The sequence below is a fragment of the Notamacropus eugenii genome, chromosome 1 (genome assembly GCF_028372415.1).
Source record: "Notamacropus eugenii isolate mMacEug1 chromosome 1, mMacEug1.pri_v2, whole genome shotgun sequence".
In the NCBI taxonomy this organism is placed as follows: Eukaryota; Metazoa; Chordata; class Mammalia; order Diprotodontia; family Macropodidae; genus Notamacropus; species Notamacropus eugenii.
In genome coordinates this window covers 541,414,284-541,441,250 of record NC_092872.1, presented here as the reverse complement: position 1 = coordinate 541,441,250, position 26,967 = coordinate 541,414,284, and the positions used below count along the sequence as shown (strand labels likewise).

At 39.0% G+C, this 26,967-nt stretch overlaps 1 protein-coding gene across 4 annotated transcripts in view; it reads right to left on the bottom strand.

Annotated features, from left to right (window-relative positions):
- The window catches only part of VIT (vitrin), a 147,219-nt gene that overhangs the window by 20,141 nt on the left and 100,111 nt on the right, over positions 1-26,967 (bottom strand). For all 4 annotated transcript variants that reach the window (XM_072634156.1, XM_072634154.1, XM_072634155.1 and 1 more), the window contains 3 exons: positions 23,352-23,399; positions 21,792-21,854; positions 12,784-12,931 (listed from right to left, as the gene is read on the bottom strand). In XM_072634156.1, the coding sequence (XP_072490257.1) occupies positions 12,784-12,931; positions 21,792-21,854; positions 23,352-23,399 (259 nt within the window). The remainder of the gene's footprint in view (positions 1-12,783; positions 12,932-21,791; positions 21,855-23,351; positions 23,400-26,967) is intronic.

The window sequence follows — 26,967 nt, the reverse complement described above, 5'->3', positions numbered from 1 at the left end:
CAAATTGATGAAGTTAAATAGGGAAATTTAAAGTCCTACAATTAGTTTCAGTTAGGACCAATTGCACAACTATAGAATTGGGACTGTCTTAGTGGACAGCTAGTTAATTTTGACTGTGAGCTCCTTGAAAGTAGGGACTGTCTTTTGCCTTTCTTTGTATCTCTAGCACTTAGCACAGTGCCTGCACAGAGTAGGTGACTAATGACTGAATGACTATACCATTCCACGGGACTCTTGCTTTTCATTTTAGATGGATCCTTTTTTATAATATTTAAGAAGAGCCCTCTATGCTCACACTTTTATTAGTTTTTTAAGCATAAATATTCTTTGTTAAAGGCTTTTTCTGCATTTATTGAGAAAATGTGATATTTGGATTTTTGTTTTTAAGAAATTGATTATTTTCCGAATATTGAATATTCCTTACATGCTAATATAAATCCAATTTGGTCAAAATCAATGATTTCTTGGATACATTGTTATAGTCTGTTTGACAGGATTTTACTGAAAATTTATTTACTTTATGTTTACTTGTGATATTGGTCTGTAGATCTTCGTTGCCATATCTTTCCCTGGTTTAGGTATTGGGATTCTATTAGCTTCATAAAAGGATTTTCATTGACTATTTATTTTATCAATTTTTGAGAATAATTTACATAGTGTTGATATTAACTGTATAGCATTGATATGTTGTAATTAATTATGTAGTATTGACTGTTGTTTAAAAATTTGTTAGAATCCATCAGGAACAGGAGATTTTTTTTTCTTTCATAGATCCTTCAATTTCTTTTTCTGAAACTGTATTATTGAAGATCTCTGTTTGGTGTTCTCTTAGCTTGAGTATTTTATCTTTTCAAAGGAAATCCTTTATTTCTTTTGTGTGGCTTAGTTTTGTTGGAATATAATTGAGCATGGTAGAAAAATAAATTTTATTTCTTTTGAGCTTTTCTGTGATTTCACCTCTTTTATTCCTTATTTTGTTGATTTAATCATCTGCTCTTTTCTTTTTTAATCATATAGCTGAAATTTTATCAGTTTTTAGTCTCAAGGAATGAGTTTTTACTTTTGTTTATCAGTTCTATAGTCCTAATGGTTTCTAATTTATCTCTTTCTCCAATTTTCAAGATTTCCTATTTTCTGCTTATTTTATTTTTGAGTTTCAAATTTTTAAAAATACTTATTTTAGTGATATATTTTTTCTCTAAGGACTAATTTAGCTCCATCACATAAATTTTAGTTTGTTGTCTTTCTTTATTGCTTTCTATAACGTAATTATTGTTTCTATGATTTGCTCTTTAACTGACCTGTTAATTAGTATTTCATTATTAAGTCTCCATTCAGACCTGTGGTTTTTTGTGTCTTTTTTTTGGTTAAGTGATTACTATTTTTATTGTAATTTAGACTATAAAGGATGTGTATATACCCTAACTTTTCATATTTATTTTCAATTTCTCTGTGCTGTAATAAATTGTGAATGTTTGTAAAAGTGCCGTGTGGTGCTGAGAAATATGCTTCCTTTCAGAAGATACCATAATTCTTTTAGCTCTAAATTCTCTAATAATTTGTTCAATTCCATGTATTCTCCTTTGTTTATCTTTTTTTGTTAGAGAGAGAAAATTAAAGTTCCCTTCTTATTATTGTGTAATTATCTATGGTTTAGTTTTCTGTTGACATAATTTAGTTAATTTTTTATAATTTAGGCACTATGCTATTTGGAATACATGTTTAATACTGATAATGCTTTGTTGTCTATAAATTCTTATTTTCTCTGTTTATATGTCAAGAACTTAGCACAGTGTCTTGGTATATAGTAGGCACTTACCAAATGCTTGTTGACTGACTGACTTTTGGATGTCTCCAACTTTATGTATGTAATGTAGACATCTCAAAAGCAATGTGTTCAAAATAGAATTTTTTATCTATCCATCCATTCCTCTTCCTCTTCCAAACTACTCTGTTTCTTTTGGGTATAACACCATGCTTCCAGTCACCTAGGTTCACAAGCTTAGTTAGAGTTATCCTTCCTTCTCTCCCACTCCCTATTTATAATCACTTGCTAAGAATTATTGTTTCTGCCTCCACAACTATTTCATCCAACTGGCTTTCATCTAGTCCCTCATGTGGCTATCTCTCCACGCCCTTTTGTTGGGATATTGTACTAATCTCTTTAGCTTCTTGCATCTTTTCTTGATTTCTTGCATCTTTCTTCTCCAACCCATCTTCCACACTGCTGTCAACATTCACCTTCTCAAAACACAATTCTACGTTGTTCCTCAGCTCAATAATCTTTAGCGGATTCCCTTCTCTTTAGGATAAAACACAACTCTTCTCCTTGGCCTTTAGAGTCCTTCATGATCTGGAGCCAGTTTATTTTTCTAGATTTATTTCACATTATTCCCATTCATATACTTTCTATTCCAGTCCAGTTAGCCTCCTTGCTCTTCTCCAAACTCAACTTGGAGCCGTTGAATGGGCTTACCCTAGGCTTTGAATAATCTCTCTTCTTATCTCTGCCCCTTAGAAACTCCAGAGCCCTTCAAGGCTCTGCTGGAGTGGGGTGCCTCCTAGGGAAATACTTTCCTGAGCTCCCCAGTTATTAGTACTTTCTTAAATAATAATGTGTATACATATCTGCTTACAAGTTGCATTTTTCCAAAAGAATGAAAATTCCCCAAGGGTAAGGACTGCTTTTGTTTTGTCTTGGTATTCCTAGGGCCCAGTGCTGTGCATTGAATATACAAGGTGTTTAATAAATGCTTGCAGAATTAGGTTGGATTATTGGCTCCCAACTAATAGACCCACAGATTTCTTGTTGCCCTTTCTCCGCTACATTGAAGTTATTCTGTAATTGAGATAGAATCCATGCTCATTTTCTGTAATATATGATCCCATGTGGCAGGTAGGACCTTATTTAGAAATGGGAATTATTTTAAAGGGCAATGAAAGAAATATGCCACTTTTTTTTTCTTAAGCAAGATGATAATTTATTTTAACATGTAATTTTATAAGTTGTTAAAAGTCATTCCAGATTATCCAGAAGGAAATCAAAGATTTCCTTCCAAAGGAATAGCTAGAAATAAGCAGAGCCAACTTGAAGCCCAAATAGAACCATTATCTATCTTAATATCCCAAAGCCAAACTCTCTCATGTTCCCACATACTGTGTCTTTGGACTTCTTGCCTCTGTTTTTTTCATAGCTCCCCTTTGGACCTGTGCCTGTATGTGGGATTTGCCCAGACGGTAACTTATTTCTGCACAGGGAGAAGTTCCCTCTCCCATATCCTCCTCCCTCATCCCCAGGCACCTACTGATTTTCTTCATGTGTTCATGTCATGTCCAAGGGATTGGGACATGAGAGTTCTCCTTTATCAGCCTTGCCACTGGTCTTCCTCTATCCACTCCATTATCTGTTAACTCCATGGAATGTACATACAGACATTTCTCAGGTGTGAAATGAGGGCTTTGGACGAGATAATCTTTAAGGTGCCTTCCAGCTCTAGGAGTGTGTGTGTGTGTGTGTGTGTGTGTGTGTGTGTGTGTGTGTGTGTATCTATGTGTGTCTACAGGCTTTGCATCAACCAGAGTCATAGAACAGACTTCTTTTGCAGATGGGCAGACGGTAGAGGCAGCCTGTGTAGAAAGAACATTCAGCTAGGAGACTGGAGACTTGGTTTCCCATCACAGTTCTGTCGCTGATGCATATGCTGTATGACCTGAGGGAATGCATTCTTCCTTTTTGAGCCTCAGTTTCCCTAGAGTGAAGGGGCTGAATCTGATGCCCTCTAAAGCCCTATTCCAGTTTCAAATTCTAAAGCTCTGCATTTAAAAACAAACACAACCCCTCACCCCTGCCCTAAACCCCAAAGATTATGTTGTTTGAATGTCCTTTGCCACCTTGAGTAGAGGGTAGATCTAAGATATTCTTCCAAAAGAATGAACGTATTATGGCTTGGTTGGAGGGGAGACCTTCAATAAAGAATAGAGGTGCTCTGTAATGTAACCATGGGGTCAGAAAAGTGTAATTTTTTTTAAATGGAAAAATCAACATTTTGCTGTTTTTCCAAACATAATAACTCATTACGATCACAAAGTATAAGGTGACATGTGCAATTATATTCAATGTAGACTGGAACTGTGATCTCAAAAGAGACCATTTTTAGATTTAGGGTCTTGGCAGCTTTTAATATCTGTGGATCCAGGCTCCAACTCCCAAGCCATGAGCAGCCTTGGTGGCCTTACTCATTACTCTGGCTAAGTTCATCTAATAGCTACTTGTTCCAGCCAGTCTTTCATTTGGCTTTTTACATGTATCTCCAAGTGTTCCAGCTCCTATTAAATGCAATTACATATACATAAGCTATGCAATTTTAATTCTGAAATGTTGTTGCTGGTGTTGTTGTGTATGGGGCAAGTAAAGGGTGAAGGCCGTCAGAATTTTTGTTTCAGTAGAGGAAGGAGACATTCTACTTGGTAGTAGGACTAGTCATTTAGCTTCAGTATCAGCTCAGATCAATATCACACAGATAGTATCAGAGGCAGGATTTGAACCCAGGTCCTCTGTGCAGTGGACAGAGTGCTGGGTCTAGAGTCAGGAAGACCTGAGTTTAAATCTGACCTCAGACACTTACTAGCTGTATGACCCTGGGTTAGTCACTTAACCCTGTTTCCCTCAATTTCCTCATTTGTAAAAGGAGCTGGGGATGGAAATGATAAAACCACTCCAGTATGTTTGCCAAGAAGTCCTAAAGGGGGTCATAAAAAGTCGGACACGACTGAAAACAACTGAACAACAACAACCTCTGACCCTACATTCAATCCTGCTTCTAACTGTACCATGCTGTCACTTGAATGACTGTTCCTCGAGTTTGTGTACAAGATAATGAGTGGAGAGTAATAGGAAACTCCTTCTCCCAATGCCATTCATCATTGTCTGTGAGGGGAACTCAGAGTGCCAAGAAAGGAAATGATTTATCCAAAGTTACACAGGCAAGATGTGTCAGAGATGAGATTTAAACAAAGATTATAGTGGAATTCAGGGTAAGCAAGGAGAGTTTGTCCAATTTGGATTTTTGAGCAGACACATACAACCTCTCTTAAATACACACACACACACTCACACACGCACGCACGCACGCACCCTCCAGAAATACATCTATTAAGCGGTACACATGTTGTAGTTTCCTAGTGGATTATAAGCTCCTTGAGGACGTTTGTCTTTTTATACCCAGCATTTAGCACAGTGTTTTTCATATGTGAGGAATTTAATAATTGATTGTGATTGATCAATATGTATTTCTCTGGGTGAGGTACCAGCATTTAAGAAGAATTAACATACTGTAGTAGAAAAGGAAGGCACCGACCTGTATAGTTTAGGAGATCTGGGTTCACATTCGCACATCATCATGTACTGACAATTGCATGACCTTAGGTAAGTTACTTAAACGTTTTGAACCTCATTTTCCTCATCTCTAAAGTGGGGCTCATACTCTCCTTTATAGGGTTGTTGTAGGACTCAATGAAATAACGTAGTCAAAACGCTTTGTAAAAGTAAAATGCTACGTAATAGTAAATTGATGTTTTTCTTTCTTTGGCCCTCAGGTGGCACAGTGGATAGAGAACTGGGCCTGGAGTCAGGAAGACTCATCTTAAGTTCAAATTTGGCCTCAGATATTTAGTAGCTGTGTGACCCTGGGTAAGTCATTTGACCTGGTTGCCACAGTTCCTCATCTGTCAAATGAGCTGGAGAAGGAAATGGCAAATCACTCCAGTATCTTTGCCAAGAAAACCCCAAATGGGTCACAAAGTGTTGGTCACAACTAACATGACAGAACAATATCATTTTCTTTCTTGGTCAGCCCAGGGATGCTGTGAGGACAGGCTATATCTGATGAAGAACATGGACAAGGAGGCCACCAGAGTAGGACCCAGGCTTTAAAAGCAACTTCAGTTGGATAAATTCTCTCTTCTGATCTCTGTATTCCCAGTGGGAAGAAGGGATTGCTTTTTCTTTTACCAAAGGTAACTCTAGCTGCGCCTTTGTATTGTGTTTTGTAACCACTGTTTCAGTGATTAGGTGTCTGACCCCACTCTATCCAAACATCTCATTATTAGGGTATAATGATCATAGTCCTGTACAGGAAAGACCAGAAGGCCAGACAACACTCACTGACAGAATGCGTTCCTACCGTGCATAGAATCACCGAGAGGCAAGCATTGGACAGAGCTTCATCTAGTTCAAACGTGTCAGATGAGGATACTGAGGCCCAGAGAGATGAAATCACTTTCTCAAAGTCACGTAGCAAGTTAGTAGCAGTTAAGTGACTCTGTCCCAGTTTTTCTGTCTCTTATTTTAGTCATCCATTCGAATCTAATCCAACCCAACAAGCATGCACAAAGACAAAAACAAAAACAGTCCTAGTCTTCAAGGAGTATATATTCCACCAGAGAGGGATAGCACATGTAAACAGTGAAGTATACTCATGAAGACTTGAGGGAAGGAGAGACAGAGACAGAGAGAGAAGAGAGACAGAGAGAAGAGAGAAAGAAGAAAGAGGAGAAAGAGAGAAAGAATAAGAGAGAGAGAGAGAGGAGAGAGAAGAGAGAGGAGAGAGAGACAGAGAGAGTGGAGAGAGAGGAGAGAGGGGAGAGAGGGGAGAGAGGGGAGAGAGGGGAGAGAGGGAGATGGAGAGAAGAAAGAGAAGAGAGAGATTGAGAGAGAGAGAGGAGAGAGAGAGAGAGAATCACCAAGAGCAAAGAGCACAAGGGAAGGCTTCTCTAGGAGATGGAACCCGAACTAAGCCTTGAAAGAAGTTAGAGGTTCTAAGATGCATAGGGGAGAAGGGAGTGTATTCCAGGCAGGAGGAGGAGTACAGTCTGGCTAAAAGCATCGAGGTAGGAGATGGAGTACTGTTAGGAAAACATCAGTCAATCAATCAATAAGCATTTATTAAATGCCTATTATGTTCTAGGCACTGCACTAAATAAACTCATCAGGCAGCCCGATGCTGACAAAATTGCTTTCAAAGTGTTTACAACAAGGAAAGACAAACATGCCTTTCTTTGTCTGTATTTCACATTAATCATGATACTGGATATTAAGGCACTGATTGAAATGATTCTAAAAAAATGTTGTTGGAAGGGATTAGGGTAAGTTCTTTTCTATTGATATTGAGCACATTAGAAAAATAGGGAAAGGGGGATGCTTGTAGAACCTTTTCCTCTCTCCGCTATGTTTTTCACCAATCAATGTTCCCATCAACATATGACTCTATGCTCTCTCCATTCCTCACTTGTTTGACATGTTTACCACTTTATTTTCATATTATGCTATAAAACTGCTGCTTACAAGCTTATAAAAAACCCCAAACTATTTCTAACATCAGATAACACACCAGTCTTTGTCCCCTGTATAAAATGGGCTTGGGACATCTGGCACTAAGGTGCTTGTATTTCATCTTTATATAAGTCTGCTTTCAGTTTGCTGTTTTCAAAAATAACACATTAAATAAAATAGGCTGACATTTTGAAAAAGAAGAAAAAATATGACTGAAGGAACATAGAAACCCTTTCCTCTTTCAATCTGAAGCTCTCAAAATAGGTGTCTTGACGAGAAAAAATGTAAGCTGGCATTTGGAGCAATCTGCTATTTTTATATAAAAACCTTCAATCATTCCCCAATGCCTTCAGAATAGAGCCCACACTCCTTAGACCCTCCACACCCTGGCTCCAGCCTCGCTTTTCAGTTTTATTTCCCATTAGTCTCCTCTATGTACTGTAAGTTCCAGTTAAACTGGACAATCCCCTGACTGTCCCCTGGCCCTAGCATGCTCCCTCCCACCCTCCTGCCTCCTTTTGGGAGGCCGTTCTCTCCCTCTTGCCCTCCACTGGGAGGCACTCCATCCTCACCTCTACTTCTCAGAATTCTTCCCTTTTGTCAAGACTCAGCTTAGAGAGCTTCCTCTCTTCCTCCATGAAGCCTTCTCTGATCTCCTTACTCCCTCAATGGAGAGTTTTCCTCTTCATTTTTCCTACAGCACTTTGTTAGAATCTCCTTCATCTTCATCATTCCTTACCTTTGATTACACTTAAGTATGGACACAAGTGGCAGGGCTGCCTTGTGGTTAGGGAGCTGGCCTTGGAGTCATAAAGTCATGGATTCGAGGCCTGCCTCTAACTAGTATTACTGACTGAGGGACACTTAACTTCTCAGAAGACTGTCAGTGGCAGAGAAGATACTGTTTCCACATCTTGGAGTTCCCCAAAACAATGAAATTGCGGGTCCAGTGCTATCTACCTACACAATGTATTTCACCTCTCTGATCCCCACTCCCAAATACGAGCTCCTTAAGATTTTGGACCAAATGATGAACAAGAAGACTTCAGAGAGGCCTGGAAGGACTTATATGACCTGATGCTGAGTGAAAGGAGCAGAACCAGGAGAACTTTATGCACAGCAACAACCACAGTGTGTGAGAGTTTTTTCTGGTAGACTTAGATTTTTGTAATAACACAAGAACTTCTTACCAAAAAAAAAAAAAAATCCCAATGGAGGATCTCAAGGCAAAATGCCTGCCACACTCAGAGAGAGAAATATGGAAGTCACTCACATATTGTAGCAGATCATGTTTGTGTATGTGTATGTGTTTGTGTATCATGTTCTGATTTGTTATACGATTTCTTTCATTTATCTTAGTCTGACTACATAGCATGACTATAGTGAAAATATACTCAATAGGAAAGTATATGTAGAATCTATACAGAATTGTATGCAGTCGTGGGGAGGGAGGGGGGGAGTGGGGGGTAGGTGGGGGGGATAAAATCACAATTGTATGGCAGTGATTGTTAAACATTACAAAAAAAAAAAAAAAAGAAAAAAGATTTTGGACCATGTCAGTCTCTTTGGATTCATTCCCATGACTTTGCATTGGGAATAAACGTTGTTATGACAGCATTCAGGGTCTTTTAAAACCTACCCTCAGACTTCCTTTCCAGCACTTATGCTCTCTAGGATCACAGAATCTTAGATTTAGAGCAGGGAGGGACCTTGGAAGCCATCTAGTCCAAACCTCTCATTTGATAGATGAGGAACCCGAGAGCCATCAAGGTGAAGCGACTTGCCTAAAGTCATTCTGCTTCCTAATCGAATCATTTTTTCAGTGTCTTTTTCTTGCCTTTGACTTTGCTTACACCATTCCCTGTGCCTGGGCTCCCTGTGGCCTATTTCTGCCTATTGAAATTTTTATCCATCATTCAAAGCCAGGAGAAACCTCTTCTTCCCTGCCCCTCCCCGATTCCAGCCTTCTCTCTTCTGTCTCTCTCTTTTCTCTGTTTTTCTCTTTTTTCTTTCTTTGCTTTTCTTGGTTTTTCTCTGCTTCTCTTCTCTCTGTTTTTTTCTCTTTTTCTTTACTCCCCTCTCTCCCTGCTTTTCTCTCTCTGTTTTTCTCTGCTTTTCTCTCTTTTTCTCTTTGCTTCTCTCCATTGTTTTAAGCTCTCTGTACCTTTGTTTGGTTTTGTATTATTTGTGAGGTTGTTCTCTCCTGAGGGCTTTGTGAAGATAAGGGCTGTCAGGTATTCACCTTCGTATCTATAGCACCCATCTAGGGTTCAGGATCCCTTAGACAATTAAATGTCTGTTTAATTGAATCAAGGTTGTGCAGAGAGCTGCAGAGAGAAAACTTGATGTCAAAGTTCACTTAAGTTCCTGAGAGCATTCATGGGGGAGGGTAGAGAACAAATAGATATAAACTGGAACATATCTCTTAATATTTTTATGGTGCTATATTCCTGTTAGCTACAACGGTGAAACGCCTACATTTTGGACTCCCCCCATCTCATTACCCTAGGAAATAGCAATAGACTTTAAAATAAACTTGGGAAGAGCAGTTAGACCTGACCACGTACATACAGAATAAAAACCATACTGAAGGTGATGTATCTTAAGGGTAGTCTAAGAACGATTTTCAATGTCTCAAAGAGGTGAAGATTCCAGTAGAATGGAAAAGACTGTGTTATTATCCCCTCAAAAAAGAAGTGGCCAAGGAGATAAAAACAACAGGCATGCCAAGTTTCTCCTGGCTAGGCTGTATTCTTGATAACAGCCCATGACCTTGAGTATATTCTTGATGAAAGCACGAAAAGGGAAAGGTAGATCTTTCCAATTTGTCCTGGTTCCACAATGGTTTGAAAGGCACAGAGAATATAAGATCCTATTTTATCTTTTGTTTGTTTATTATTCCAAAAAGAAAAAAAAGCACTTGACCTGAAAGAGAAAAATTTAGGCTGAATGGCTCTTCCCCAGGAAAGTATCTCCTGCTCATACAAGACTTTGTGACAGATGTAACAACAGAGACAACTTTGGTCAACAATTTGTTGACTCTCACTCTCAAAGGAGACATCCAACAGAGAGACCTCAGCTAGCCAAAGGGGTTTGCCAGGGTCATGGAGAACTTCCTCCACATGGTCTAATTATAAGAGTGATGTTCTCCAGATGCTCATTATTACAGATGACATTATGCTGGTTGAATGAAGTTCTGCAACACTGTAGTTCCACAAAAGAAATTGGACTAGTAATCCCAAGAGAAAAAATAATGCAGATGAACAATATGTATTGCTTTGATTACCACATGAAATTAGATTGGAGGAGAAGAAATAGATGCCTGTTGAGCAAGTTCATCAAAATGTATTTTAGATAACTGCTATAGATGAACAGTCTGCTGAACTGAACAGGAGGATCTCATTTGGGAAAGCATTCTGCACTTTCAATGATCCTAAATCAGTTGATGCCTCAAAAGTTCATTACTAGTAACCCCTACATCCTTCTGGTGATATTACATGTTGACCAACACAGAATGTAAGAAGAGCCTCAATTACAAGTGACCCAAGAGGCAAAGGAAAGACATATAGTTGGATGTAAATATGCAGGAGCATATGGCCAGCAACGGCTTGTGTGCTACAGATGGCTTCAGAGACATCACCATGGGCATCCATGATCCCCACTGAAGTTAACTTTTCAACAAGACCTTTGGTACAATCTATATAAATAGGAGTTACTATTACCTTCTCTGTTTCTTGTCCATTATTTATAAAATGAAGAAGTTGGATTAAATAGCCTCTAAGGTCTCTGTTCTATCTTATTCCTTTATTATCCCTACTTTGAAATTATACCTTTATTTGCAATAGAAAAAGCTTGAGAACCCAAGTTCAAAGGCAGCATGGGATAATTGAAAGAGCCAAGAATTTAGAATTGGAAGACTAAAGCCGGAGTCGTATCTCTGCCATTTCCTAGTTTTATGACCTTGGTTAAATCATACCCTCTGTGGTCCTCGGTTTCTTCATCTGTGAAATGGAAGTGAGGCACTGAATTATATGCTGTCTAAGGTCCCTTCCATTTCATTTATTTCAATTTTAACATTCTGTTAGCCTACTTTCCAGGTGGAAGCTAATACCAAGAACCTTATCTTTAAAAAGAAACCATCATCCTGCATGGCCCTTCTCAAGAAAAATAATCATGCCAATGGAACATTTTTGTAACACTTGGAGGGTTACAAAGCATTTTATATACATAATCTTCCAAGCAACTCCAAATATACTACAAGACCTGGACCATATTATTTTAGTCTCTTTTTACCTATCTCACCCTGGAAGAGCAAACTATAACAATGTAACATTTCAAGTAACTTCACTGGATTAAAAGTAAAAAATACAAAATCCCAAATGACAACATGATGTTATATTACTCTGTCATGTCACATCAACCCAAATTCAAAGGATGTCACCCCTAAGTAATATTTCAGCATAGGTAGGTTATAGCATGAAAATAATCATAGACATTTAAATCCAAGTCATCTAAATGTGATTTAACCCCTGGACCTCAGCTTTCTTATCTGTAAAATGAGCAGGGTTTGGATTAAAGTGCTTTCCTGCTCTGACGTTTTATAGTTCTATGACTTGCCAACAGTTAGAGCCATGCATAAGTTGAATGGGCAACCTCAGTAGGTAGTGGGTTCCTCACCCCCCATGTCACTGGAAGTCTTCAAGACTTCAACACTGGAAGTCTATCTTCAAGGCTGGATACATCTTTGTGAGGGTTGTTCTACAGCAGATTCTTTTTTGAGTATGGGTTGGACTAGATGGCCAATGAGGTCCTTTCCAACTTTGAGATTCTGTTACTCTGTGGTCCAACTTTCATGATTTTGCCAATAGATTGAATCAGCCACAGAACTATGGCTTTGTAGTAAGCACTGTGGTTGTGTATGAGATTGTAAATGCAAGGGTGTGTGAGGGAATACAAAATCTACCCCAAAAAGGCTACTTACTGTAAGGAGCTTACAACCTACTTGGAGAGATCCAATACATACACATATATACACACATAAATAAATATATACATGCATATGTGTATATATACACACACATATACATACATATGATATGCACATGTATGATAGAGGAAAGCTTACAAAGATGGAGGAACTTCTTCCAATGCAAGTAAAAATGCCACCTACTTAAATATAGAGTTCATAAACTCAGTGCTTTCCCCATTTTTTCTGTATGGGTTTTGTATACATCTTTAATGTATATTGATAGAATGGAAGCTCCTTAAGAGTGATTCCTTCCTAATTTGTATCTTAAGTTGCCCAATGACTAACATAGTACCTGGCACATAATAGGTACTTAATAAATCAATGGATTGACTGGTTTGACCCTGATATGGACAGATGTTTAATGTAAGTCCTTGGGTACCAATTGTCCAGCAGTATTGAAGTAGTTAGACTGCATGATACTTACCCATATTGTACAATACCCAGGAGTGGACCAGCTGGGCCAATGTCAAGAGCTTGGCTAACATCCTTTAAGAACTGCTTCTGGATCCTAAAACGCCGTTTGCCGATGCTCCAGCTCCCATCAATCAAAAAGGACAAATCAACTTTGCAGTCTGGGGAATGGAAAATGACCGAATTACTTTGATTCTCTAAATTTAATAATTGACTTCCTGTTCCCTCAATTTCCCACATTTCCAAAACAAATAAATTGTACCAAACTTAAACCATCAGGACATTCATGAAAATTCTGAGTGTGGACATTTTGTGGACGTTCAATCTACATTGTGAATCAGAGGAGCTGAGTTTAAATCGTAGCAGCATCACTTATTAGCTGTGTGATCATGGGCAAGCAGTTACCTTTTTGGGACCCAAGTTTTCTCATTTGTATAATGGTGATAATACTTACCTTGGCTGCTTCACATAGTTGTTATGAGGAGTAAATGGACTAAAGAATGACATAGTGAATAGAATGCTGGAGATGGAGTCAAGAAGAGCTGAGTTTGAATGTTGCCTCAGACACATTACTTGTGTGGTCTCAGGCCTCATTTTCTGTGCCTTCACTTACCTCATTTGTAAACTGAGGATGGGATTAGATAGGATGTCCTCTAAGGGCCCTTATAAGTCATTTGTATATTGTAAAGCACTGTATATAAGTAATATAAGTAAAGTGCTACTATTTTCATATTGATATTATTTAAGATATCTCTACAGTATATACTACAATACAATGCTTTTATTCACAGCCTTGCGAATTTTTTAAAGACATTTTGCTTAAAAATATACATTAGACCCTCAATATAGTCATCAGGCTTACCCCCATTTACTACTGATGCCTGCTCCCCTTCTATTATTTTCTGTATCATTATAGAAGACACAACAAAATAGGAATTCCTTGTAGCTGGTACAGATGTTCTCCTTATACATGAACATTTTCATGAAAGTAAAACAAAAGTAAAATAGGACAATGAAGAGGATGCTTATTTTTAAATACCTGCTAATTATCTGATTCCTATTAGGCGCAGTGTCTGAAATCTTTTATATCATATATTGGGGCCAGGCCTTAGTTTTATGGCTAATTTAGAGCATTCTTTGTAAATCAGAGTATTTGGATCCCGTCCAAGGCCAAGAACATGGAGAAATGCCCTCAGAAGGATCTCCTGTGTTACATATGATAAAAACTAACATTTCTATGGTAGTTTAGAAGTTACAAAATTCTTTTTAGTTAGTTCATTTGAACCTTATAACAACCTTAGGAGGTTGCCATTATTATATTATCCTCATTTTACAGATGAAGAAATTGAAGCTCACATGTTAAGAGACTTACACATCGTTGCATGGCTTAGTAAGGACTAGAGGGAGGACCCTAATCCTTCATGTCTAGTACTCTATCCACAATGCTATGGGAACAGTTCTCCATACATGTGCTGAGTGAGATTATTGGGGGATTTCAGAAGGATGTGATCTTCCTTTCCTACTCCCCCACAGCCCAGTTTTCTGGGAGTGTGACAGATTTTCTGCTTATTGTTTAATTCATCTCAATTCAATTGATCCAACTCAATTCAAATATTTATTAGTGCGTTGTGAGAAATGAATATTTCTCTCATATTTAATAACTAATTATTGTATTAGGACCAAACTTTTTCCCCTTTTCTACTTCTTCATCCAGAAATCAACCAGTATGGGAAATCTCTCTTAAAGATTTACCCAGGCCAAGATCTAATCAGTCAGTAGAAGAAATTCTGAGTTTAGGCTAATGGGTGCATTCCGGTTCGTTTTGTTTGCTCAGACAGGTCCTGAGAAAATGTTGATTCTCCCTATTATGAAGACAGGTGAAATGGAAATTGATGTCTCTTTGACCAAGATTTGAGTGACCTAAGTCATATACCCCAAGAAGGCCTACCTCCCATTGTGTTAACCAAATACAGTAAAGTAGGTACCTCATGGGAACACCTCCTCTTTGAAGGAAATGTAAACTGTGACCCCACTGCCTTTAGGGGTCTTTGGTCTAAGAGAGACAGCCAAGTGACCATCCTTTTATTAATAACTTGCTGACCTTATTAATAAAATGGTTAAATTGCCCAGAAACTATGTCTCTCAAACCTTTTTAAATATCACAGTGTCAAAACAAGAGCAGCAGTATCTGTACAAGGGAAGGCAAGCCATTTTTTTTCACCTTGTGTAAAGGCATGTTCCCCTGATAAATCATACATAAAGAGATTTAAGATATCTCACCAGGAAGGTATAACACAATGACACAATGCCAATAAGGTGCAACTCAGTGACATAATGCCAATAAGGTGCAACCCAATGGCACAACATCAATACTGCTTTCTAGCTCTTTCAGACCTTTCCTTTGCTTTCAGTAATGGTGCAGCCGAGCAAACACTCCTGGAAATAGTGTCTTGCCCTCTGTGGATGAGGCAATATCAGCTCAGCTCACGGGTCTGTTGGTGTAAAGCATCTGTAGCCTCTCAGTAATGGGAAAAACACTGAACTTGCAGTACAAGTCATAGTCCTGCATCTACCTTTTAGTTGTGTGACTCTCTGGTCCTCAGTTCCTATACCTATAAAATGGGATAATAATACCTATACTACCTACCTCACAGGGTGGATGCAGAAGCAAAGAAGACACATGACAGATTTCCAGGCACCTCTCTTTCTTCTTCCTTCCTTTCTTTTAGGCAATAAGGTATAAAGGAAAGAAAGGCATAAAGGAAAGAATCCTGGACTGAGAGTCAGAAGACTTGGATTGTAGTTCTAAGTCTGCCATTGTATGATCCTGGGCAAATTACTTCTTGGGGCCTCCGTCTCCTCATTTACAAGATATAAGAGCAAGACTAGCTGATCTCTAAGGTCCTTCCACTTGGATATTGTCAGGTTATGTGAATCCTGGATCCCATTGAACTGTCCTGCTGACTGCCCTTAAAGGCTGCTGCCCTGCTGGCTGCACTGAGCAGTTGTGCACAGTTCACTGCTCACTCTCTAGCTTTTTTTTATTGAAATGGAACCAACTTGTTACTTAAGAACAGTATACCTACAGGTATGGTAAGTACCAGTTATTTCCCAGGTGCCTGTGGATGCTGTCTTGATTTGGAGTTTGGCATGTGGTATGGTTTGACCACTACTTTAAGGATAGCCGCAATAGTAAAACCCTTAATTTAGGGTGTAGATGCCACATTATGTAGTGAAAAGAGCCCTGGATTTGCAGTCAGAAGATCTGGATTCTGTACCTTTCTCTGCTAATTCTTACCTGTGAGACTTACCCTCTGGGAACTTCAATTTCTTCATTTTTAAACTGAGGAATTTAGGCTAGATGGTGTGCAGGATTCATTTCAGCCTTATATGTATGAGCCTATGAGATAGAACTGAGTTTGGGATAGTTAGAGGAGAGGAGAAGTAGGGAGGAAGTAAGGGATTTAAAAAGTGAGAGTCAAAAGTGCGCAAGAATTGTGAGCAAAGCTGATGAGTAATATTTTTTAGCAAGGGACGGAGTAAACTGAAAGAATATCTTCTGCCAGGTTCTTGACAATCTGAGACAGTCCAATAATTGAATGGAAGGAAAGGCGCTAGTGCTTGTTCACCCAGAATTATGACTTTTTTCCTTATATGACTTCCCTAAATTTGGCTTCTTGTTTCCCTAAATCTTCACTATATGACATCAATGGCTTCACTAAAAGACTTCAATGGCCCCAAAACATCAAAGGCATGAATCTCTCAAAACTGGTCACATGTGCCCTTTATACATGTGTCTGCATGTATTCCATAGCTATATCCATCCCTGCCATTGCTAGTATGTGAGAATATGCACCATATTTAGGAAGGAAATACTTTATTGCTACAGATCTTACTGTACCTTTTCATTAAATACCTTTGCTTTGAACTAATTTTCTTTTCTGACTATTAAAAGTAAACAGATCAATAGAAGTTCTTGAGCTACTTTTAGCAGATACAGATCCATAGATTACCCTGAATATAAAATAGACCTTTGTTTTTGGCTGGGTGCTGCTTATAGTTTTGGCAAATTTCAGAGAAAGGGGCATGGATACTGTGACTTATTTGTCCATTGAAATTACAGATAGTTCTTGCTTCATGTAAATTCACATTAAAAGAATTCTAAAGGAAATCAGCATACCTGTGTTAACTTTACTGTATAGTACTGTGCATCCTTAATCATTAATGTTACCTTTAATTTCATAAATCTGTTTAGTATTATGGTACATTATTTAAAATGTCTGTATTTTAGTACATTTCACAGCTTGGATAAAGGTATTATTTTTTATTGTATGCCTTTGTTATATAGGCTAAGTGAAGTGGGTGGGCAGAGGCAAATTCACGTTACATAAAAACTGCTTTAGGTAGAGGTCTGCAGAACAGTCCACTTAGGTTGAGTGAGCTCCATCTCCCTAGTACCTCCGAAGGGAAAACATGCTAGTCTTACCCAACTCTATTACTATGCCTTCTGAAAAGTTTATTTCTGTTGACCTATTTTTGTCATTTAGAAAATACCTTCTCTTCCTTTTCTTCTTCATTGTTTCTGTCTATATGCAAATTAAGAGAAAAAAATGAGCCTTCCACCTCTCCTGACACCCCTCAAGTCTCCCCCCGCCCCTTATCCCACCGTTGCTTGTTATGGCCTACTCCTAATATTTAGCTTCTAATTAGGGTGATATTGTAGGAGCAGTCCAGATTTTAGGTCAGGACACTTTAGTTCTTTCTTATTGCTAATTAGCTACTCGTATTCCCCTCTGCCTTTAGAAAGAACAGTCACTCAGCACACAATAGCCTCCTGGCCCCTGATGAAGATCACTGGCAGGCCTTCCTCCCTTGGCCTAGCTACAGTCCTGAGAGTCCAGAGATTGTAAAGGGATTTTATTCTAGTCTTATGTGTGTCTTAGAGAATGTTTTAAGCATAACTTTAACGTATGTAAAAAGAAAACGTATAGTTCTGGGATATATAGACCCACAATTTCTTCACAGGGCCATATATAATAAACTTTTCTGCTACTGTTACTTGTGGTAAAATTTAGCATATTAACTAGAGGCAGTGAATCTTTCACTATCAGAAACTTTCCTTGAGGGCTGAATTGTTCTATATATTCATGTTTTTGAGATAGCAGAGTTCATTTTCACCACTTCCTAGATGGTTGACATTAATATGCCATTTGTATAAGTAGTTTCCTGGAATTTACTGATGGGCATAGATGCCCAGAGCCTGCTACCTTTTTTTTTATCTTAATATGAAATGAAAATGTGATAAAATAGAATTGGAAAGATGATGAAGAAAGGATTGAATCAGTTCATGATGTATTCGTGATAATCATAATAATTGATCATAGTCACAGAGAAAAGAGGGTAGTTGAGAAGGAAGAGGTATCTAGGTGACTCAGTGGGATTAAGTGCTGGGTTTAGAGTTATTAAGACCTGAGTTCAAATGTGGCCTTAGACATTTACTAGCTGTGATTGCTGTATATGCTTATATCAAGTAACTGAGATATATGGTTATGATTACTTTTGTCTTATTTTTAAGTAAATGGTTATGTTTAAAATCTAATGGTGTCATGAGTCGCTGTGAGTTGCTGGTTTTGTGTAAATGGAAATCACATTGGAGACAGCTTAAGAGCCACAGTGAATAAGGTCTCCACAAGAAGGCTACCTCTTGGATCCTAAAAGAATTTAAGTGTAGCCACATGGTGGTAGTCTTTATCTGGAAATACAGACCTGTCCTTACGAGGGCAAGTTGGGGTAAGCAAAGCAGACCAGAAAGTGAGTGGGTGGCCAATGCCCTGTGTGAAGGATTACACTGAGGATGTCCACCAATCCCGCACCTATGTTACATAAATCTTGGCATTTCATTTTATTTTATTAAATTTGACCCAATCTTCTTGTCTGCTGAGATCTTTTTGTTACATGTGTTTTTATGCCTCGGCTTCAGGGTAAAGTTATTAGGGTGGAAATGTTTAAACAAATATACACAGATATAAAGAAAAAAAACATGCCGCTAATATATTTGAAGTGGCAAAAATTGCTGGTTTTCAATCACAAAATCCCAGCATTGGAAGGCACTTCTGATGCCATCTAGCTCAACTTGTAAATCCTTTCTCCCAAGTCTCTGACCAGTGGTCCTCTAGCTTCCGTGTGATGAGTTGCCATAAAGAAGAACCTGTTATCTCCTGAGGCAATCCCATTCCGTATAACTGTTAAGAATTTTTTGTTTATGTTTAGCTAAAATCTGTTTCTCTGAAATTTACATGCCTGCTCTTTCCTCTACCTTCTAGGGCAAAGTAGAAAAACTGCAGTTTCTCTTTTTCTTTACATACTTTACGTACTAGTGTGTTGTCTCCAAATCTTCTCAATGTTAAATATCCTAAGTTCTTTTGACGGGGTGCTTGTGCTTGAACCCCAGTTCCAAAATTGCATTTCTTCCTAGCTTAAAAACACTATCCCTGACAGTTTTCTCCCCAGCCAAAGGACATTACACCTAGCAATTACTCATGAGTGGGCCCCAGTAAGACAAACCACCTTTCTCCATAATTACTCATGAGTGGGCCCCAGTAAAACAAACTATCTTTCTCCATCACAAGAACAAGCTGACCTCTGAAGAAATTCTCTTGTAAAAACAGGACTATCTTGTAACCATATTGATTCCCAAAGTTATCATATTCAATCCAGAGGTCAAGCTATAGACATCAACTCTCAAAGTTATCTTGCTACAGACAAAACAGACCAAAAATTCACCCCTGAAAAACCCATTCCCCTGGTTCCCAGTAGTGAATGACACCTGTGACCAAAGTTGTAAGTTATCACTTAATTAGTATATCTGCCAGATAATCCACTACTTTTCCTATATAACCTTCAGCATCACTCCTGTTAGGTTGCAAGTTCCTTAAGGAGCTCTGCCTGCCACATTGGCATAAAATAAACCACCTTGACTTAAAGAATGCTTGAGTTTGTGAATTCATTCTAGACAACCCTGTCCAGTACTCTGATCCCTGGTGTGGGGGTGTCCCTGAACCCCTTCAACTGCATCACTTTCAACCTGGCATGTACTTTGTTTCCATCAGCATTCTGGTCATCTTTTCCTGGGTATGCTCTAGTTTGTCAAATCCTTACTAAAATGGGGTACCTAGAATTGAACACAGTTCTTTGGTGATGAGGGCAGTATATTGTGGAACTATCACCACCTTGTTCAGAATATTATGCCTCTTTTAATGCAGCCTAAGATTGAATTAGCCTTTCTGACTGCTATGTCGCTCTGTTGACTTGAATGAAATTTAAAGTCTAATAATTCTTTAGGCCCTTTTCATAGGGACCACTGTCTAACTATCCCTCATTCTGTATTTAGCACAGCTGAGTTTTTGAACCCCAATATAGGATTTCCTACTTTTCCCTATAAAATTACATTTTATTAGATTTTGCTACTCAGATTTTTTTTTTCCATCTTGAATGTCATACAATGTACTAGCTATCCTTCCCATTTTTGGATCATCTGAAAATTTGATGAGCATACTATCTGGACCTTTAACCAAGTACAGATAAAAATGTTGAATAGCAACAGGGATGAGGGCAAATCCATGGGTATTCCACTAGGGTTCTTTCTATCAATTTATTAATTACAATTTTTAGGGTTCAGCCATTTAGCAATTTCCAAATGGACCTAACTAGGATATCACTCAACCCACACCTCTCCATCTATCCAAAAAGGATATCATGAAAGATTTTATTAAATATTTTGTAGAAATATAAGTACACTGTGTTTACAACATTCCCTCTGATCTAGAACTAGTAGCACTGTCAAACTTTTTTGAGTAGTTTATAACTGATAATGGAGTTATTCTTCCACTAAAAGAGGTCTTATTAACTTGGGAAGGCTTCAAGTGTGGGTAAGGGAATCTGTGTGCTTTATCCAAAGGCCAGACTAGCTAATTGCAAAGAGCTAAGACATAACTAGAGAGAGGAGATTGGAGCTTTGGCCAGGGCACCAAATTGAGAGGTTACTGATGACATTCATAGTACTTCAGCAGTATAGAAACAACTGATCTAGTTACCTAGTGAGCAAGAATAATTAGTTAAAATAGAAAGTTATCATATGATAGCCTGGAATGAGCTCTCCCTGTTCCCTTTTTTACCTCACCTCCACCCTTCATATGGGAACCCTTTTCCTGCCATTTTCCTAGAGAAATTTGTGGTACTTTGGGTGGGTGGGGGGACGGTACAGAGAGACTCATGTGGAAGTTGATCACAGCAACTCATGAAACTATGGAGGGGTTGCAACCTCTGTTTGGGGAGGGAATTCTTACCCTGATTAGATCATGGGTCTTTTGAAGTTCAAGTAACTAATAAATGTGTTATTTTTCCCTCAGGTAGACACTTCAGAAGATATAAATAGTGCTACCAGAGGCTAATCAAGAAGAACTTTAATAAATACTGAGAGGGGAAGATTTCAGGCACTGCTTATTACATTCCCTTAGAAACATACAAAGATATTCATGAAGATAAAGATGTAAGAGAATAAATGATTTGGTCAGTGAGATAATGGTACATCCATTGATACATAGGTAGCAGAGAGTAGGGTTGAGAGGGAGTGAATGGGTAGGTAGATGTGTAGGTAGGAGAACATACCAAAAGTAAAAAAAACCCCCCAAAATCATGAGATGCTAGTTGTCACAGCTGTAACTATGGCAAGGTGGCTGGGGCTTCTCTCCAAGATGTCAAACAGTAAAGGGGGATTACAACTCTCAAAACAAATAAAAACAAGTGAGCTTGGCATCTAGTTTGCAAGAATAAGAAGTTCAAATATGAAACTTCTAAAAGCTGACCACACTCCAGTTGAGTTCTTTCCTGTTCACCCTTTCCCCTTCCTTCCTAGCAGCATCAGAAGCCTGGTTGGTGCTGCTTACCCCAGGCATGTCTTATACTACTGTCCTTAGCACACAAATTACTAGTTATGGCTCCATTATCTAACATTTAACTTACTTGGATCTCCCTTGGATAGTGGTTCCAAAGATCTTGTCTTTAATTCTTCATTTGGCCTTGATCCTGGAAACATCAGTAAGATTTTTGGTTACTTACATGCAAAAGAAGCATCTGACCTCATCTGTGGAAACTGGACAATAATAACACACTTGTGCTCTTCTTGGTGGCTCTTGGCATCCCTTTCAGCTCTTTCCTCCCATAGCATAGCTCTCTCTTGCCCCCAGGAAGCCATTATGCTAAAATGGAGCTCCAGCTGGGAAGAACTCATCCTTTGTGGACGTTAGGGGAAGGCACTGAACATGATGGTTTATTGTTTGATCCAAGACAGAAAGGAGCTCCTCAACTGGAGCTTCATTGATCTCTTAGGATTCCCACTGCAACCTCAAGAGATTTCAAGGGAAATAGCAGAGAAAGCCAAAGTCAGCTCAAGCTCATTCACTAAGGGCTTTCAGAAACACTTCAGTGTTCTCTTGGAGATCTCTGGTCATGTTTTTTCTAGTTTGCGGAAAAACACATGACTCATTTTTTTATTTAAAACAGGCTAACTAGCCCTGCTTTTTTTCCTCCCTTTTTTTCTTTAAAAAACTCTCTTTGAAGGTCTACAAGTATTTTTCTACCCAGAGTCCCATTCAATAAGGCTCTCATTAATAATATTAGACAACAGAGTGGATTGAGGTGTCATGTGATAAAAGTTTGGGTGCATGTTTGGACATAGAGACCTATTCCTCTCTAAGCTCTTCTAAACATACACTGACCCAGTCCCCCAGCCCCCCATCTATGAGAACCCTGGATGCTGGGGGAGCAACAGAACATATTGCTGCTGAAACTCCAAAGATTTAGTGCTGCACACTTAATTGGAGCTGGCTGTGAGATGGAATACAATTCAATTGTTAAAGTGGCTAATAAATGCCTACTTTTTGCTGGGAACTCAAAAAAAAAATGAGGAAAAAAGTATTTCTGCCCTCAAGTGGTTCATATTCTTCAGGGAGGAGAAGACTGGAACTCTGCTCTTGTGAGGAAGGAAGTTGAGGTCAAGTTCATTATCACATTCAATGGAGCCCTAAAGCCATGCTGAAGGATGGCTAAGTAACCCAGTTCTTCTTTTCTCCTGATCACTTACCACCAATCTCCCTCTCCTCCCCCTGAACCCCAATGGGAATTTTTGGAGACTATTTTGCTATTTTTGAGAGTGCCTGAGAAAAGTGACTGAGTTCTTTGCCAAAACTTCTCTTGAATGAATTCCTGACTTGCTCTATTCTGTCCCGTTGGTGAGGTGAGTGAGGCCTCCTCCCTAATACACACGTGACACTTGTAGTTTGTAAATTGGCCATAGGATCATAGATTTAGGTCTGGAAAAGACATCAGGTCATCTAGTCAAATCTCCATGTTTTACAGGTGAGGAAACTGAGGCCCAGAGAAACTAAGTGATTTGCCAAAGGTTATATAGGTAGTTAAGTGACAGAGGCAGAATGTGTTCTAGCTCCTCTTACTCTAGAGCTTCCATTATACCCTGATGGTTACTACTGAGTTCCTCAGCATCTTACCCAGGGCTCCACTTACCTGCATCCAAAAGGGCCAGTTCAGGTTTCCATGAGATCACCTCTCCAGCTTCACAACATGTAAAGAAGGAAAATCATCACTTAAAAGCAGAACTGGTAGAACGTGTGGGGTCAGCTATATAGATTGGGGGTTATTGGGTTATGCCATTCTCACAAACAAGTTTAGTTACAAATTTTTAGATAAGGCAGCCTGAGACCTTTAGAACTTCCTTTATTCAGCTCCATTCTGGTCTTGAGCTCAGAAGGGCAGGGGGGAAAGACCTCTTTGTTCTGTCTGCTCATTTTCTTTCTTCTAAGAGTTAGTGAACTCCTCTTTGAGGTCATTCCTCCTGGGGAGGCTTATAGAATCCTAGGCAAACACAGTTCTACATTCTGTACTCACCAAAATATGTTCTGGCTAGTACCTCACAGAGAACACTGGGTCATCTAGATAGTGGAATGGATAGAGTGCCAGTCAATAAGACCTGAGTTCAAATGTGGCCTTAGACATTTACAAGCTGTGTGACTCTGGGCAAGTCCTTAACCATGTTCTCTTTTTTCCTCATCTGCAAAATGAACTGGAGGAGGAAATGGCAAGCCAGCCTCTCCAGTGTCTTTGCAAAGAAACCTCCAAAAGTCAGACATGACTGAAACTGACCAAAAGCTTCATGAAGAGTTGGACGTGAATAAAAATGAAAACAACAAGCAACAAGAATGTTATGAAAATCAAATGAGATAATTCGTGTAAAGTGTTCAGTACAGTGTTTGACACATGTAGCAAGTGCTATATAAATGTTAGGTATTCATACCATGGGATGGATTCTCACCATATAATCCTCTAAAGCCTTTCTCCAGTGCCTCATAAGACCCTAGGGCCTTAATGGTTCAGCAGGTAGAGTGCTGGATTTGGAGTTAGAAAGACCTGAGTTCAAATTCTGCTTTAGACGTTTAGTAGTTGTGTGACCCTGCAAAAGTCACTTGACCTTTCTGAACCTCATTTTCCTCATATGTAAAAATGAAGATATTGTATCCAGTGGCCTTCAAGGTCCCTTCCAGATCAAAATTGAAAAACACTTTCCTTTTATGAAAAAGGAAACTGAAGGCTCCCCAGTTAGGTGACTTGTCCAAGGTCATACAAGTAAACAGCAGAACCAGGATTGGGTGATGCTGTTCCCCTCATGGATATCTGCCTGAGGAGCAGCCTAGAGGAGTTCAAGAGACTCATGGCCCAAAGAGGGCCACAGGATGATGAATATTCAGGTAGAGCTTGGCCACTTCCATTAAGGCTATTGTATATAGGAGGCTTTAGACTCTGGTCTCCCAGGAAAGAACTGGCAAAAATACTGGTGTCGTATTCAGGTACCAGGAGTGAATTATCATAGCTCAGGCTTTCAGTGTTGTTCAGTGGTTTGATTGGATAGACTGAGCATCCACTGGGACTGTTGTTTCATTCTCCCATCTTTGGTGAGTGAGCTGGAGCAGTTTGAGACTGACCTGTGTGGTGGCACACCCAGACTAGCTCTAACCTGCCTTGAACCCTGCTCTGCCTCCTAGAGCTGACCACAGGATCAGAGATCTAGTGCTTGATTAGATCAAGGAGATTCATCCACCAGATTTTGAGGCTTGGCCCATTCTCAGCATTCTTGCCTCACCCTTCATTTCCCTGATCCTCTATCTATACTAATTCCTTTTTTTCTAGGTGGAAAATAAACTTGGGTTGGTCCCAACAGCCCAGCATTGGGTGTTATTAATCTGATACACTCATCGGGGTATATGTCCTTGAAGTAAAGCATGGTGTTTCATCAGGAAACTTCCTGACAATTAGAGCTATCTATAGAACCCCAGAATCCCAGCATCACAATTTGAGATTAAAATAGGCATCACCTGCCATAAGTATGGAGTCCAACCCATATGTGAAGGGAATATCCCTGAAATATGATCATTCAGCCTCTATTGGAAGAACTTTACGAAGAGGGAATCCAACAACTAATCTCTTGAGGCCCAGTTGTGTCTTCTTTTCGACAGCTCTAATTGTTAAAAAGTGTTTTCTGACATTAAGCTTGAAGTATAATCAGCTAACTTAGGAAGTAGTGGGTCCCATCTTACTGAAAGCCTTAAGCAGAGGTTTGCTGTAATGTGTTTTTCCACCATACTCTCCCTATATGGGTTGGAGGAGGTCTTTTCCAATTTTGTGATCTTGGGAATTTTTTTTTCAGTCACTACCTACTTAGACATGGGAGGATGAGGGAGAGAGTGAAGAATAAGAATTTATATAGGGTCTACTATGTACCAGTCTCTATGTGCTTTGCAAATATTATCTCAGTTGATCTTCACAACAACCCTGTAAAAAAGTACTCTTATTATCCCCACTTTACAAATGAGGATGCTGAGGCAAGTGACTTGCCCCATCTCACACAGCCAGTAAATGTTTGAGGCCAAATTAGAACTCTGGTCTTCCTGACTTCAAGCCCACTGCCCTCTCTGCTATGCTATCTAACTATGTCAGTTGGGATCTGCATGGAAGTTCCAAAATATAAACTCTCCCCTTGGCAAGATTACACAGCTAGAATGGGGCTCAGGTGTCACACGACAGAATATGATATAGACTGCCATCTCCAACAGGGCAAGGAAAGAAGCATGTTCACTTTATAATTAACCCCTGGAAATAGCTACTGTTTGTTCAGTGCGGACTCTGCTTATCCTTAAACTAAATGCTGCATCCCCTGAATCTCATTTGTTAACTGTTATCCAGCTTGCTCGCTACAGGAATTACGAAAACACAAAGAAATAGCGTTTTGAATTCTAGTTCTTCTGAATGTGTTAGTGACCTTAAAATATCGAAGGGGGAGAAAAGACAATTTATTGATTTATAAATGCTTTGTTTTTTCATCTAAATTCTGCTCTTTTTGCTTTATTACTATAATGCCACCTGCTGGTAAAAAATATTGTTTCATCTTTCACCATGACAAACCAACCCCTGATGAGATTTTCCAGTTGACCCAAAAACCTTGCGACATCCACTGATCTGAGAGAATTTAGAGCCAATTTTGAATTCAGCCAAAGATTGCCAGTTCTGGGGCTCCCATTTTCTAGAATCTTTTATTTAATACTCTTCCCTTTTTCAGTTAATGTTGCTTCTGTCCTGCCTGAAATAATTAGAAAACAAATTAATTTCCTCCAGAAGATGAACTCTGACAAGTATTTGGGGAACTGAAAACTGAAACGTCATGCATTTGGCATAAACGAGATTTGAATTTGGGGGATTACTTGTATACTGATGTCATTAAGAAACAAGATTTCTTATAATCTCTCCCCAGTCATCCCATAGAGAACATGACTGAAAGGACTAAGGAGCAGACAGAGAAGCAATAAACATTCATTAAACACTCATTAAATGCCTAGTGAGCAGGTAGATAGATGGCTCAGGGGATAAAATACTGGGCTTGGAACCAGAAAGATTCATCTTCATAAGTTCATATCTGGCCTCAGACACTTACTAGTTGTGTGACCCTGGGCAAATCATTTAACCCTGTTTGCCTCAATTTCCTCATCTGTAAAATGAGCTGGAGAAGGAAATGACAAACCAGTATCTTTGCCAAGAAAACTCCAAAATGGGTCATGAAGAGTCGGACATGAAT